The sequence below is a fragment of the Zeugodacus cucurbitae genome, chromosome 6 (genome assembly GCF_028554725.1).
Source record: "Zeugodacus cucurbitae isolate PBARC_wt_2022May chromosome 6, idZeuCucr1.2, whole genome shotgun sequence".
In the NCBI taxonomy this organism is placed as follows: Eukaryota; Metazoa; Arthropoda; class Insecta; order Diptera; family Tephritidae; genus Zeugodacus; species Zeugodacus cucurbitae.
In genome coordinates this window covers 24,804,557-24,821,429 of record NC_071671.1, presented here as the reverse complement: position 1 = coordinate 24,821,429, position 16,873 = coordinate 24,804,557, and the positions used below count along the sequence as shown (strand labels likewise).

General features: G+C 39.2%; 2 protein-coding genes across 2 annotated transcripts; one reads left to right on the top strand and one right to left on the bottom strand.

The window, feature by feature from the left end:
- The first annotated feature begins 1,251 nt into the window (after positions 1 to 1,251).
- On the top strand, positions 1,252 to 7,819 carry LOC105210673 (probable cytochrome P450 6t3). Its single transcript, XM_011181765.3, has 3 exons — positions 1,252 to 1,473; positions 5,332 to 6,637; positions 6,791 to 7,819. Exons 2-3 carry the CDS (start codon positions 5,351 to 5,353, stop codon positions 7,067 to 7,069), a joined length of 1,566 nt encoding a protein of 521 aa, XP_011180067.1. The 5' UTR covers positions 1,252 to 1,473; positions 5,332 to 5,350; the 3' UTR covers positions 7,070 to 7,819.
- On the bottom strand, positions 1,314 to 10,508 carry LOC105210762 (uncharacterized). Its single transcript, XM_011181904.3, has 7 exons — positions 9,883 to 10,508; positions 7,955 to 8,767; positions 7,608 to 7,889; positions 4,032 to 4,354; positions 3,824 to 3,971; positions 1,690 to 2,496; positions 1,314 to 1,625 (listed from the first exon to the last, which is right to left on the bottom strand). Exons 1-7 carry the CDS (start codon positions 10,393 to 10,395, stop codon positions 1,329 to 1,331), a joined length of 3,183 nt encoding a protein of 1,060 aa, XP_011180206.1. The 5' UTR covers positions 10,396 to 10,508; the 3' UTR covers positions 1,314 to 1,328.
- Between the last annotated feature and the right edge of the window lie 6,365 nt (positions 10,509 to 16,873).

Below are 16,873 nucleotides of genomic sequence, written 5' to 3'. Positions count from 1 at the left end.
GTATATAACTCTCAAACCAATAAAGCTATATAAACCAAACTTCTGAAGTCGTTTCTTTTAGCCATTTCCTTATGCAGTCCAAAAATTAAAGAAATCGGATAATAACCACGCCCACATCCCATACGAAAGTTAGGTTGAAAATTACTAAAAGTGGGTTAACTCACTAACGAAAAACGTCAGCTATTTAGTAAGCTAGTAATTTTACAGAAGAAATAGCAGAAGGAAGCTTCACTCAAATTTTTTTACAAAATGAAAAATGGGCGTGGCATCGCCCACTTATGGATCAAAAACCATATCTCAGGAACTTCTCGACAGATTTCAATGATAATTGGTATATAATATTTTCTTGACACCCAGACAACACGGTTAAAAATGAAATCGGTTCACAACTACGACTACTTTCCTTATAACTCAATTTTGAATTCCATCTGAATTCTTCATAATATATACATTATACATCCTTTTATAATATATGCATTAGGAACCAATGAAGATAGCGAAATAAAACTTTACACAAATACTGTATATGATCTGTGGCATCACTTGTGAAAAAATTGTCGAAAACGGACTATAACTTTTCAAGGCCCCAGATATCGAACATGTTGAACTCAGGGCCTTAGGTTAAATTTTAACCGAAAATATGGGTAAATCTCTCAAATAATTTAATGTAATTCGGAGGAAATTGTTGGTAATATGTGATATATCTTAGCAAAATTAAGTGAGCGTATAGTATTAGATATAGTGTATGCACCTTGCTGATGAAATTGAATGAAATCGGTTTAGGAATTACCTCAGCCCTCATATCTATATATGACGATTTTCGTTATTCTATTAAACTTTATGCCGAATTTATGGGTAAATTTGTGTGTTATCTTAATAAAATTTCTTCAATAAATTGCGAGAGTAAAAAATGTTCGGTTACACCCGAACTTAGCCTTTCCTTACTTGTTTCATTGCGGTTTATCTAAGAGCACTTCGTGATCGCTCGTTTAACACACGCGATCCCTTGACGATTCATTGTGAATTGCAAATTCAAAAATTACAAAGAAAATGCTTATTTAATAGTAGTAGTACAACGGCTTGAGGTCAAGCGGCACAAAAACAAATTAAAATGAAAATGAAAATTAGAGAATCTTACAAATTACACAAAGCACGCAAAGGTGCTATTGACCTAAGTCTAAAGTTAAAAAAATGCGTTTTCTTAGAATAAAATGCAGGCATTCTAGTCATTCATGTTTAAGCTTGTGCAGTGGCCCTTAAAATCGTATGCCACCAAATAACTTTCACTCATTCGTGTATTTCGTACAGTCGGCGCTAATATACGCAGATCACTCTATACGCTCACCCAACGGACTACGCACAACATTCAAATAGATACCGCCTTCGGCCTGTATCACAACCGCTTTGCGATCCAGCTGCATGGGAATCTTGGTGCGCGCACAAGTCGTCACTTTGTGGTTAAGTAGAAAATAGGTGAGTCCGATTTTGGTTTGTAACATAGCGAAACGTTCGCCAATACAGGCGTGCGGACCCAGTCCAAAGGGCATATAAGTGTAAGGTGTCAGTAGCTTTTTGTTGTGTGGTGCAAAACGCTCTGGATCGAATTTTGTTGGCTCGGGGTAGTACTGTGTAGAAAGTTAGCAAAAGTGAGTGTTTTATAGAACGGCTACAACTAAAAATATTATTTACCTTCGGATCCATATGTAGTCCATAAACCGGTATGTAAACGGGCATACCGTGTGGCAAACGATACTTGTGAAACGGTTCCAAGGAGTAACCGCCTTCCTCCAACGACGCGGTGCATTGTCGATCGAGAAACGGTAGCGGTGGATATAGACGCAACACCTCATCGATTACCATTTGCATATACTCTAATGATTCAATAAAGTCGTATGTCACTTTACCGTCGGTGCGCTCTAGACCGGCGGCGATTTCGTCACGTACGCGCTGCTGTAAGTCGGGACGTTTTGCCAGCTCGTACAGTGCAAAGGACATTGTCGCCGAAGATGACTCAAAACCGGCTGTAAAGAAGAGCGCCGCTTGCGCTACTAAAATATCACCCTCATAGACGAGTCCACTGGCAGATTTTTTATTTCTTGTCGAATTTTTAAATTCAATAAGTATATCTATCAGATCATTACGTTTTTTGCCCGACAATTCACGTTGTTCCATCACGTAGGTGATTGTGGCACGTAGGAAGTCCGTAGAGGTTGGCGGCACAACTTTGAAGCCCAAATAGGGTACTAAGTGTGGCATAAAGAATACAACCATAAATTCTAATGAACGGCGCACACTGAACTTGAATACCGCGCGACCATGCCGCCGAAATTCGCCATTCGGTTGCTTGAAACAGTTCGCCTGTACGCCGTAAGCGACAGTTGCTATCACATCCGTTGTGTAGAGTGCGCACAGCTCTTTCATTTCCATCATGAATGATTGTGTTTCGTTGCAATCAACTGTTTGAGAGAGCAAATATTTGTCCAGCTCGCGACCGACCTGTGGAAAAAATATAAAGGAGTCATTGATACAGACCAATCTAAAGAGTAACAAGTAAGGAAGGGCTAAGTTCGGGTGTAACCGAACATTTTATACTCTCGCAATTTATTTATTTAACTATATTTATATTATATAATACACAATTTTACCCAAATATTCGTCATATATATTGTATAAAGTCCATTGAAAGTTGGAAACCATAATATTAGGTTAGAAGCACCGAGATCGTCGTGTTCGATATATTGGGCCTTAAAAACCTATGGTCCAAATTCGATTTTTAGAATGGGGCTGCCACACTATTAACATATTATTTGTGCAAAGTTCTGCACCGATATCTTCACTAGTACTTACTTTATATATTGTAAAGTAAACGATTCAGATTGTCTTCAAAGTTCTGGTATAAAGGTTGTGAAGCGATTTGGCCTATTTTCACAACATATCATTGGGATGAAAGGAAACTATTACAAACCAAGTTTCATTGAAATCGGTCGAGTAGTTCCTGAGATACGGTTTTTGACCCATAAGTTGGCGACGCCGCGCCCATTTTCCATTTTGTAAAAAAATCTGAGTGCAGCTTTCATTTGAGTTAATGAGTTAACCCACTTTTAGTAATTTTCAACCTAACTTTTGTATGGGAGGTGGGCGTGGTTATTATCCGATTTCTTTCATTTGGACTGTATTAGGAAGTGGCTAAAAAAAACGACTGCAGGAAGTTTGGTTTATATAGCTCTATTGATTTGCGAGATATATACAAATAACCGATTTGGGGGCGGGGCCACGCCCTCTTCCCCAAAAAAATTACATCCAAATATGCCTTCATAGTACGATCCTTCATACCAAATTTTATTTCCATAGCTTTATTTATGGCTTAGTTATGGCACTTTATGTGTGTGTGTTTCGAAAGCAACCTTCCTATGGTGCCAAGAAATAAGTGTGCCAAGTTTCATCAAGATATCTTAATTTTTACTCAAGTTACAGCTTGCACAGACGGACGGACGGACAGACAGACATTCGGATTTGAACTCCACTCTTCACCCTGATCACTTTGGTATATATAACCCTATTTCTAACTCGTTTAGTTTTGGGTGTTACAAACAACCGTTATGTGAACAAAACTATAATACTCTCTTTAGCAACATTTGTTGCGAGAGTATAAAAACAGCTGAAGATAGACCGATTTCCGTAATTCTCAGATTTAATAAATGTAGTTTGAAGCTGTTTCGTTCGGTTCGTTATGATTTTAGCGCAAAGAAATCTCAAAGTGATCTTGGATCTCCGCACCATTCTTTGTCCTTATAAAACATTAATGTCCTTCATAAAAACTTACCTCTTCCACCAAAGGAAACATATGTTTGAGCTTGCCACTGGAAAAGAACGGCGACAACTTGAAACGCACCTCCTTCCAGGCAGGATTACGTAGAAAGAATATATTTAAAGAACCCAACGGATCGCCTTTGTAATCAGAGTTTGAAAATCTAATAAATTCGACAGAAAATTCATTATTTAAACCCATACTCTCTCCTCACACCACTCACCTGTCGCAAAACTTTGAGAAATCCTTCACCAAAATCCGTTTCACAAGTTCAGGATCACGTAACAAAAGCGCCGGTTGTGTGAAGACATGTATGCCGACGAAAGGTTCATTCCGACCTTCCGGATGATCATAGAGACGCTGCACAAACTCCGCTGGACTACGTTGCATTGAAAATAAACCACCTAAATTGCCCACACCGTATGTGGGCGTCAAATGCGTAACCTGGTGACGCTTCCAATAATCATAGCGATAGCGCAACCAAGCATATACCAAACCGATAAGGAGCAGTAAGAGCAGTAAACTTTCCAACCACATTGCGCTTTGGTTTCAGCAGTACACTTCGAAGACTGTGGTTGGAAGCACTTGGAGCACAACGTTTTATGTCACTGAAAAGTGGCTGTTAGAAATGTGAGCAGTGAACTATTTGACCTGACCTTGAGGAGTTTATTTATATTTTTGGAGAAGCCAACTAATTTCGTTAAGTATTGTATATATAATGAGGAAACTTTAGAATGTTTTCTGCTTTTCTTTTGAATGTGATGTGCTTTGTTCTTTACACTGCAGCTGTCTTCTCCACAAATTATATATGCATAAATCTAAGATGAAAGGGAAGTGTTTGCATTAATTATGTTTGTGTGCTGGAGAAAATATTGTAATGAAAATAAAACGAATACCCTTTACGAGAGTGGAGACAGAGATATTGATTTGGAGACGTCAGAAAAAGATTTTGTGAACATCCTGAGCTCGAGTTCAGGATAGCCTGATCTGGAATTAGAATATTCTATCTAAAAAGAATGATCAGAAATATATTTCTTTACTCGATTCAAAACTCTAAGTATTTAAGGGTTTAAATTGTCCGTGTATGGACCGGACTTAGACTCTTCTTACTAATTTTTTGACGAAGTAATTGGAAGTTAGAGGTAAATATCTGGGAACTTATATTTTAGCCGTGAAGCTCCTTGAGCTCAGTATCAGGATAGTCTGATATTAAAATATAATATTCAATCTATAAAATGCGAAAATATTTAAAGGTCTAAGCAATTTTTAGATACCCTGGAAGTGCGAAATTAAGCTGACAATATTTTCGAACTCAAATTTTTAGACAAAATTGGCTCGAGGGTTTTCTTAGATCGGCAACCATTTTCTTAAACTTGCGTCCCATAATAGGTGATGTTTCAGGTCCTCTTGGACGATCAGAGCGTGTAGCACCACCTCGACGAAGTTTTTAGTAAGAGCGAGAACATTCAAACTACTAGTTTTCAGATCAAAGATTTAACGTTCAACTTTACTGCAATTTCTAGCCCCTCTACAGCAAACGTCATGTCAGTCTACAGCTACCAACTACTGATAACAATAGTGCTCATCTTTATCATTATGACCTTACTACAACTCTGGTTTCAACGCCGTTACAGTTATTGGCATCGTCGCAAAATACCATATCTCGAGCCCACACCTTTTGTGGGAAATCTTAAATCACTACTGATGTTACGCACTTCTTTCGGCGAATACTTTCGAGCGCTCTACGCAGAGCCCACATTCCAAACAGCGCCGTTTTTCGGTTTCTTTATATTACAGACGCCCGCTTTGCTTATACGCAAACCCGAATTGATCGAACAGTTACTCACAAAACAGTTCAATAGTTTTCCCAATCGTTATGAGGCTGCCGATCTGCATAGTGATCCAATGGGAGCGCTGACACTACCCTTGGCAAAATATGCGATCTGGCGCAAGAGTCGACGTGAGATTTCAAAACTATTCACCAGTGGACATATAAAGAAGGTGATGTATCCCAAACTCATTATGTACGCCGAACAATTAGAAGGGTATATCGCACGTAAGACGAAACAAGACGCTATCGGCGTCGCTGCGGTCATTGAGGTCAAAGAAATGTGTGCGCTCTATACAACAGACGTCACAGCTGCGCTATTGTATAGCATCGACACGGCAGGCCTACGCAACGATGGCTGTGAGATGCGCGCACAGTGTGTAGAACTATTCGAACCGAGTCTGCGTAAGGTTATCGATTTCTTTGCAATATTTTTTCTACCGAAATCAGTGCGTTTGCTCAAATCAAAACTATTTACACTCAAATACGCCAGCTACTTGCGGCGTTTGGTGCAGGAACGCTTGGATATAGGCAAACGCGCACATGATAGTGGTGATCTTATCGATTTTCTGCTGAAAATGCAACACAATTTGAAGTACACCGAGCCGCACAGCGGTTGGCTGCGACATCCGGACTTTATTGCCGCGCAAGTGGGCATTTTCTTATTAGCGGGCTTTGAGACGTCGTCTTCGCTAATCGCGTTCATCTTATACGAATTGGCAAAGCAACCGGCAATTCAGCGTACATTAAAAGCCGAAATAGCCACACATTTGCGTGCTCCACAAGTTGTGAGTTACAAACAGTTATTACATATGCCTTACTTGAGTATGGTGGTCGCCGAAGGATTACGTCTATATCCGACAGCACCCTTTATTAATCGTGAGTGTCTTCCGTTTGGCGAGCACCAGACTTTGTGGTATGAGAAGGGCAAAAAGTATTTGAACATACCCAGAGAAGTACCGGCATATGTTTCCATTTTGGGTTTACACAGTGATCCGAAGGTAAGGTTGGCAAACAATTATTAACTGAAAGATCTCTAAACTAGAAACACTTTGTAGATACATATGTTTTATGTGTATCTTCAATCAGATTAAAAGGTAAAAATGAGCTCACTGTCATTCTAGTCACATAAATTCTTCTCATATTTCTTCCAGTACTGGCCCAATCCACAACATTATGATCCACAAAGATTTTCGCCAGAGAGACTACACACCATTAAACCAATGACTTATATACCATTCGGAGCCGGACCCCATGGTTGTATTGGCAGTCGACTTGGTATACTGCAAGTCAAGCTGGGTTTGTTATATATCTTAAAGCGGCATCGTGTAGAGTTGTGTGAAAAAACTTTAAAAGAAATACGATTTGATCCTAAGAGATTCATGCTAGAAGCCAAGGGTGGGCTTTATTTGAAGTTTGTTCAAGAAGAGTAAATATAATTGAATTTTTTTCAAGAATTTTTGAAATCTTCAGTTCTTTCTTAATTACGTGATTTGATTTAAAATAGCTTACATCGGATATATTGACGGAGTTGACAATTAAATTATTGCCCTATTTGGATAAAATAAATGAAATGTGTATTCCTAAATGGACAATAAACTCAAAAGGTTTAAGTAAGCTTTTTATAAGGGATGCTTTTTCAAAGGATTAGGTTAGGTTAGATCCCTTCGAAAAAGTGTACCTGACGAGTCAGAATAAAATGTAAAAACGATTCAATATACCCATCGAACAGACAAGTTTTAAGCAAGCGAAGAAGAGTTGCCACCATTAAAAAAATTTAAATTAATTAAAAATGATTTGAATGGTAAACATTTGAGATATATTACATCAATATACATAAATTTTATTAAAACTATTTTTACTACAAATAAATAGACAATATAAATGAAAATCTTACTTCAAATACAGTTATTCAACAGTTTAATCTCTATACATGTTGGACATGACATCTGACAACTCCCACTCACTTCAAAACAATGGATCAGGCACGAGTTTCAGTTGTATGTCACACATAGCCTTTAAGATGACGGCACGTGGCTCCAAAAGTATTTTCGTCGGCGTCTTTTCACATGTTGTGACATAGTGATTACGGAAAAAGTAGAGTAGCCCCAACTTCGTTTGCATCATTGCGAAGCGCTCACCGATACAATTATGTGGTCCAATGCCGAAAGGCATATAGGCATTCATATTATTCTCATGTTTGTTTTCGGGTAGAAAACGATCGGGATTAAATGTTTCGGGATCTTTGAAATTCTGTATCAAACAAAACAACAATTTAATAGCTAACAACAGTAATAAAGTCCATTAGAAAAACTAACCTTCGGATCCATGTGTATAGCTTGAATTGGCATGTAGACCGGCATAGTACGCGGCACCGTAAAGTCCATACCAAAAGCTTTCAAAGAATAACCAGTTTCATCAGCTTTCGGTGTGCATACGCGCTCGAGAAACGGCAATGTTGGATAACGGCGTAATACCTCTTTCAATACATTATCCATGTACTTCAGACTCATCAACATTTCGTAGGTTATTTTGCCATCATTAATCTTGTATGCCTCAAGTAATTCTGCACGTAAACGTCGTTGCACTTCCTGATTATGCGCCATCTCGAACATAGCAAGAGACATTGCGGAAGATGTAGTTTCGAAGCCGGCCGTAAAGAAAATGGCCGCTTGCGCCGCCAAAGCATCTCTTTCCAAAATGAATGGCTTCTTACCCTCTTTCAGCTCTTCTTCGGCCTCCTGTTTAAATTTAATCAACACATCGATTAGATCGTTGCGCACCAGACCCGTTCGAATGCGTTCGTCCATCACATGATTGATTAAGTCGCGCAAAAAGACCGTGGTCTCCTTCGAGAAGACTTTGAAGCGAAAAAGCTTAACAACAATGGGTAGGAAAAAGATCGCTTTGAACTCCAAGGAACGTAACCAAGTGAAAGTGAAAACTTCTTTGCCTCTCTTACGGAAAATACCATTTGGATCGTTGAGACTATTTGCTTGTACGCCGTAGGCTGTGATCGCTATCACATCGGTTGTGTAGAGCGCATTCGCTTCCCTTACTTCGAGTATTTTGGTGTTAGTCTTCGGATCCACTTCCAATGCGTGTAGATACTTTTCGTATTCACGTGCGACCTGTGGATAATTTTAAAGGGAACAATTTAATAAATCTCGTTAAATATTTCTTATTATTACTTTTCTTAAAAAATATAAAAAATAATTTTCCATCCGAACTAAAAAGGAGATGCATAAGAGTCTCCCGATCAAGGTCCCGAAGCATTTGGCGAGTAACGATCGGCCAAAGCTAGCCCCTTCAGCTCGAATGGATCTTTCAGACGTACAATTCTTAAGAGTACTGTTCTGAATAAGGAGAGAGAGAGTAGATAATAGATCTCACCAAATACATAGCGAAATCTTGCTGATGATCAATCCTGGCTTGATCAACGTCTCACCCCGATTCGACCACTACCTTTCATCCACTTTTCATAACAAGTAACCGTCTGCTTCAGAAATATATCGATTTTATTACCATTCAGCAGCGATTTGCTAATAGAAATTCATGAGTGTTTGTGACGTTCGGACTCGACGATTTCGAGTTATTTTTTCGATATAGTCGCCAATTGTTCTTTGACAACAAAATCAAAATGTATCAGGATCTTAAACACTATTAACTTTTTAATAGAAAATTAATAGAAAGTGTTAAAAATATATTATCCTTAACTACTTAAAAAAAAAATTAAAGTGACCATTTGTTTAAATTTTATAAAATATTTAGCAAAAAAAAAATATTTTACTTTTAATTTGAGATTTTAAAGAGATAAAAATGCATGCATATATTTTTTAGAAAAACGATAAATAATATTTAAATTTTTTTTCGGTCCATTTTCCTTACTGACTTTTCCATATAACACTGCTCCCTTCTTTTTCCATTTTTTTAACATCTTCATTCGATGTTTAGTAAAATGCATCACTTCAAACCAAGAGTCGCATTTGACACATGCACTTTTACGTCAATCCAAGTTGCGCACCAAAACATATTTTCAAACCTTATTTAAATATAAACACTAGCGGTTAAAACACACTTATATACAAACAGTTATATTATTGCTGATTTTTTATATTAACCACTTTTGATACATTTATTTATATATATATATAGTATTCAATTACATATTATTTAATTTATATTTTTTTTTTTATTTTAATTTTTTTTAGTTTTAATTTTTATATTTCTTAATGTTTCTACTAACCTCCTCAATAAGTGGAAATAGTTGTTTCATTTTGCCACTGGTAAAAACTGGCGTCAACTTAACGCGTATCTCCTTCCATTTCGGATTCTTAGTGAAAAACAAATTATCTGAACCCAACGAATCGGAATGCGGATCCGAAGACGCATGACGATCGGAGAAATAATTAAAATCCTTAATCATAATCGCTTTGATCAACTCCAGATCGCGTATTAGCAGCGATGGTTTATTCATGACATAAATACCGACTGCTGGATGATCTTTAGCTTTCTCATGCCGATACAAATGCTGGAACAAGGCACAAGAATCCACTTCGGACTTGATAATACCTTTGAGATTACCGAAAAGCAGCGAGGGTTCAATGTAAGGTATACGATGGCGACGCCAATATGAATATTGATATTGTAACCAAAGGTAGAGCGCACAGCAGATGAACGCCAGCGTGGCCAGGATCTCGGTTAGATTACGCGCGGTTAGCGCGCGTCCTAAGCCATATAACACACTTAAGATGAACATTTTTTACGACAACGATTTTTTTTATAATTGTAATATATATTTTTTTCAACAAATTTTTAATTAATATTTGCCTACAACACTCGCGTATTTGTTCGACTGATTTGCCACGGCGCTTGCGTTAACGCTTTTATACTGTCAACTCCTCTCAGAAATAGATAACGTATCATCTGTCGCTTTCATTCAGCGTTTTTTTTTTTTGCCAAGTAATTGGTGTGTCTATGTATTAGTGTATAATATAGCATATATATTACAATATATATAGAGTTTAGCTCATCAGACGTCCTAGCGTAGGCTATATAAAAACTGTATATTGCAGCAAAATGCTTTGTAGATAATTTCATCCGTTCTTTATCAACGGGACTGGAATACATATATAATGAGTATGTTATTAACTAAGATAATAATGGTACTTAGAAAGAAGGGTCATGTGTGGTCATGAAATTAATAATAGTGGGTTGTAAACTGTTAAAGCTTTGTTAATACGCCACGCCCTCTTCTCGCATAACGGCTATTTTCGAAATTACTAAAGATGAGATAATAAATATATTCTCTAGTATATGAATGATATGGAGAATTTTCTTGTGGATCGGTTCAAAAACAAAGACATTTCAGATACTACTGCATACTACTTAACCGATTTTAACGAAATTTGGTTCATAACATTTGCTTTGCAAAATGATAATGAGCTAAATTGAGCTACAACCACGCCTACTTTTGCATAGAACACCGTTTTCAATGCCTTCAACCTTTTGTGCATTTTTGTCTGATAATTCTAAAGCTATATAAAATGGGTTTAGACCTCGTTCTAGTCCCCACAAGTTCAATATAACGATTTGCTGTTATTTATATACTATACACCATTTATATCGAGAGTTCCGAAAAAGTATCGTGATAGGGTCTAAAGCATTAACTATTAAGAATCTTCGAAAGAAGATACTCAAAACAGGGGCTATTAGAGAGCTAGGAATTGAACATGTAGCAATCTTTCGAATTAAATTCCGATTTACGAATACTAAAGCAAAAGCTACGTACAAATACAGTTATATAGCGGAATGAAAAACAACTCCGCCACGCCTATCAGAACTTGCAAACACGAGACCCAACAGTTTACAGCACTACTAAAGTACTATTTACATAAAAAATTTCCGTAAAAAATATTTAAATATAATTTTAATATATTATAATATCAGACGTGCGTGATCGCTAATTGTTCGGATGATGGAACTGTATTTAATTATGACAGCTACTTAAGTGCTCTGTAGGGAATTTTTCAGTTACTTAGCTTACTATTTACTTTTGTGCAGTTAAGTGGAGTTATGTTGAATTCGCGTTTGATAGGGAGACTGTTGTAGGCTTAAGGTATTCTATGATCTCGAAATGAGTCGGATTTAAGACAACATCATTCAAGAAGTCTTCTGTGTTTTTTGTAATCTTGGATGATAAAACCATGACCCGCCTTTGAAGATTTGGTAGCGTTACGAAGTTCTTTACTGCTTTCTTTTTCCTTATGTCTCGAAATTTTCTCCATTCAATTTCCATTATCTTTTATCTTTTTCCAGCTACCGAAGTTAATTTTTCTTTGGAAGGAACATTGAATCAAGAAGATATTTGCTAAATTCACTTATACCAAATTTAAGGAATATTTCGACCTGTCTGCCATAAACACACCTAAAGAATATAGTATTCTTCCTCAGTGATCTCAATGTCAAGACCTGATCTAATAATAACCTAAAATCGGTTCTTGCAACTAACTCTTGTAGATGCTAAAGTACAGAACGCAATTGCTATTCGGAAACGAAGCTCAAGTCTGACTTGTAAGCTGTAATATAATTAATATTTATGTAACTTAGAGGAATCTCAACTAAAAGAATTGAAGAATGAAATACCTCTGAACTAAATTTAAGAAATGTCATCTATAGTCGAATATCGATTTTCGAGTCTCAGGTATTCTCACGGTTGAAAAACGGCGGTAAGAAAAATGTATGTATATTGTTTCCTTTTTTATGGAGCCGGTGGCTAAAATCTTTCGGTATTTTAAACTCAGAAGATCATTTGAAGTTATTTTCATAATAACGATCGACCCCGAGATCACCGAAAATTGCTCGACGAGTGTTCTGAATATCGGAGGCTGTAATGTTTAATGAGTATTTGTGTCTTTTAGAATTATCTGTCTTATATACTATTATGTATCAAATACCACGTCGGTACTTACTTACTAATTCTGCTTATTTTAATGCTTCTTCAAAACTCGCTTTATCACTATAGAGACTTATATATTTAAGTATTTAAATGATTTTAAGTCGCGTCGTCTTGCGTTCATCGCCTGTCAATGGCTTTTTTAATCACGCCTCTATAATCGTACTTATTAATTAATATAAATTAGTATGTCAGTCAATCGGTCAGTACGCTAAAACGCTATCAATTCAACAATAACAAAAACATATAACATATAGAAGTTTGCGTGCAAGAAGTGATTATAATTTATGGCACATGTTTAGAAAATATTTTATGTATTTTCTTTGTTTTTGCAAACCTGTGTGTGTTTTGTATTTTATAATTTGGCACACAGCTTCTGCTTTGCCTAATTTCGCGTGAGGTTATCGCATATCGCATTATAAGGTTAGAGACATACAAACTAATACGAAGGTGTGGTAAATTAGCCCTGTTGTTGACTGATGGGTGTTGTTGTACTAACATAAAATAATTGGAAAAATGTCTGCGGAGAGTCAGAGCTCACGCGGCTAGAAAGCCAGATCCGTTTGAGTACAGAGATCTGACAAACGGTGGTACCTACAAACACTTTCACTCTCTGTCTGCTTGCTTTCTTGGCATGATTTCTATGACTTCACGATTTCGCTGGAGCTAATTAAAGGTCGTCTAGACATAATTTCTTCTTTCGGTTCGGTGCATACGTCGAGTCTTATTAAACTCGGTAAACTAGATATTTACAAAGTTCGAAAGATGATCTTCGAGAGAAATTGAATCTATCAAGCTTATTTATCTATCTTTTAGGAATAAAATAATAAAAAAATTGCGATGGGCGGGACAAGGACGGAAGAAGGTGGGTCCTTGTGACATCTACTACAGCGGCCATATAAAGGAGCGCAAATTTGGTGTTGGATTTGTGGTGGGAGAGAGACTCCGTCGCAGAGTCCTGGCATTCACCCCGGTGGATGAACGTCTAGCCACAATCCGCATCAAAGCGAGGTTCTTCAACATATCGCTGATTTGCGCCCACGCCCCAACGGAAGAGAAGGAAGATGTGACCAAAGATGCTTTCTATGAGCGCCTAGAACGCACCTATGAGCGCTGCCCCCGCCACGATGTAAAAGTCGTGCTTGGTGATTTTAACGCCAGGGTGGGTAAAGAAGGTGTCTTTGGCACAACAGTCGGAAAATTCAGCCTCCATGACGAAACATCGCCAAACGGCCTGAGGCTGATCGACTTCGCTGGGGCCCGAAATATGGTCGTCTGTAGTACCAGATTCCAGCATAAGAAAATACATCAAGCTACTTGGCTGTCTCCTGATCGAAACACGCGGAACCAAATCGATCACGTTGTGATAGACGGAAGACATGTCTCCTGTGTTTTAGACGTGCGTACGCTCCGAGGACCAAATATAGACTCGGACCATTATCTGGTCGCAGCGAAGATACGCACCCGCCTCTGTGCAGCAAAGAATGCCCGTCAACAAACACAAGGAAGGTTCGACGTCGAAAAGCTGCAATCGCAACAGACAGCCACGAAATACTCTACTCGACTTGCACTCCTGCTCTCTGAGAGCACTCATCAGCATCTCGGTATAAGGGAACTGTGGAACGGCATCTCAAACTCACTGCGTACCGCTGCAGCCGAAACAATTGGCTTTCGGCAACGACAAAAAACAAGCTGGTACGATGAGGAGGGCCGTCTCGCAGCGGAGAGAAAACAGACTGCCTACCTCGCAACATTGCAAACGACCACAACACGTGCGGGATGGGATAGATACCGAGAGCTGAAGAGGGAAGCGAGACGCATTTGCAGACAAAAAAAGAAAGAGGCCGAAATGCGTGAGTACGAAGAGCTTGAGAAGCTGGCAGACAGAGGGAATGCTCGAAAATTTTATGAAAAAATGAAGCGACTTAACGAAGGTTTCAAGACCGGAGCATCCTCATGTAGAGACCAAGGTGGTAATCTGGTAACCGATGTCCAGGGCATACTGGGATTATGGAGGGAACACTTCTCCGACCTGCTGAATGGCAGTGAGAGTACAACAACAGGAGATGGCGAACCCGATCCCCCAATCGATGACGATGGAACAGATGTTCCATTACCCGACCATGAAGAAATTCGAATAGCAATTACCCGCTTGAAGAACAACAAAGCAGCGGGGCCGATAGATTACCGGCAGAACTATTCAAATACGGCGGCGAAGAACTGATAAGGTGCATGCATCAGCTTCTTTGCAGAATATGGTCGGAAGAAAGCATGCCTGACGATTGGAATCTCAGTGTGCTCTGCCCAATCCAGAAAAAGGGAGATCCCACAATCTGCGCCAATTACCGTGGGATCAGCCTCCTAAATATCGCATACAAGGTTCTATCGAGCGTATCGTGTGAAAGACTAAAGCCCACCGTCAACAAACTGATTGGACCTTATCAGTGTGGCTTTAGACCTGGAAAATCGACAACTGACCAGATATTCACCATGCGCCAAATCTTGGAAAAGACCCGAGAAAAGAGGATCGACACACACCACCTTTTTGTCGATTTTAAAGCTGCTTTCGACAGCACGAAAAGGAGTTGCCTTTACGCCGCGATGTCTGAATTTGGTATCCCCGCAAAACTAATACGGCTGTGTAAATTGACGTTGAGCAACACCAAAAGCTCCGTCATGATTGGGAAGGACCTCTCCGAGCCGTTCGATACCAAACGAGGTTTCAGACAAGGTGACTCACTATCGTGCGACTTCTTTAACCTGATGCTGGAAAAAATTATAAGAGCTGCAGAGCTAAACCGAGAAGGTACAATCTTCTACAAGAGTGTACAGCTCCTGGCGTACGCCGATGATATTGATATCATCGGAAGCAACAACCGCGCCGTTTGTTCTGCTTTTTCCCGCATGGATAAGGAGGCGAAGCAAATGGGTCTGGAGGTGAATGAGGACAAGACGAAATATCTCCTGTCATCAAACAAACAGTCGGCGCATTCGCGTCTTGGCTCCCACGTCACTGTTGACAGTCATAACTTCGAGGTCGTAGATAATTTCGTATACCTGGGAACCAGCATCAACAACACGAACAATGTCAGCCTCGAAATCCAGCGCAGAATAACTCTTGCCAACAGGTGCTACTTTGGACTGAGTAGGCAATTGAACAGTAAAGTTCTCTCTCGACGAACCAAAATCAAGCTCTACAAGTCGCTTATCATTCCCGTCCTGCTTTACGGTGCAGAAGCTTGGACGATGTCAACATCAGATGAGACGACACTAGGAGTTTTCGAGAGGAAAATTTTGCGCAAGATTTATGGTCCTCAGAACATTGGCAACGGCGAATACCGCAGACGATGGAACGATGAGCTGTACGAGTTATACGACGACATTGACATAGTTCAGCGAATAAAAAGACAGCGGCTACGCTGGCTAGGTCATGTTGTCCGAATGGACGAAAACACTCCAGCCCTGAAAGTGTTCGATGCAGTACCCGCCGGAGGAAGCCGAGGAAGGGGAAGGCCTCCACTCCGTTGGAGGGACCAGGTGGAGAGCGACCTGGTTACACTTGGGATCTCCAACTGGCGCCGAGCTGCGAAGGAGAGAGACAGGTGGCGCACTATCGTCGATTCGGCTATAACCGGCTAAACGGTTGCAACGCCAATCACATACATACATTTAGGAATAATGATAACCGTAGTTTAAAGATTCAAACTTCGTCTTAATAGGAACTCTGGGTTAGTAGAGCGACTGTTGACCGAGTTTTGTCGTTTATTGTTGCTGACCCTGGTTAAAGTGGTAATCATAAATTAATTGTCATCGGAGTCATCTAACCCTGATGACACTGGAAACGGACTTTTTCGACGGGGTCGGACCAGAACGGAAGGGGTAGTATATAAATTAGGTTAATTGGGCGTTCTCAGAGGTGGTTAGTCGCAATGAGAGACTCTTTGCATGTAGAACATATATTGGATTCGGAGTCTAGACCGAATAAATAGGACTTAACCTTCCTACAGTATCCAGAGCGAAATTGCGCAAGGGGACTCTAGTTTCGCTATGCAACCCGAGCTCAATGTCTGCAATGGACCCAGTCCATCTACTACAGTCCGTTCTGCGGTACCGAAATTGACACGGCTTTTATCCAGTTATAAGCTGTCTTTTCGACAATGTTACCCTGTTTGGAATGGTATGTTATGAATTATAAGAGTTAACGGTTACACAGTCACACAAAAAAATTTTTTTCTGACATGTGGGTTTTACTATGTATACCTTATGTTTTTGGGGTCGCTGA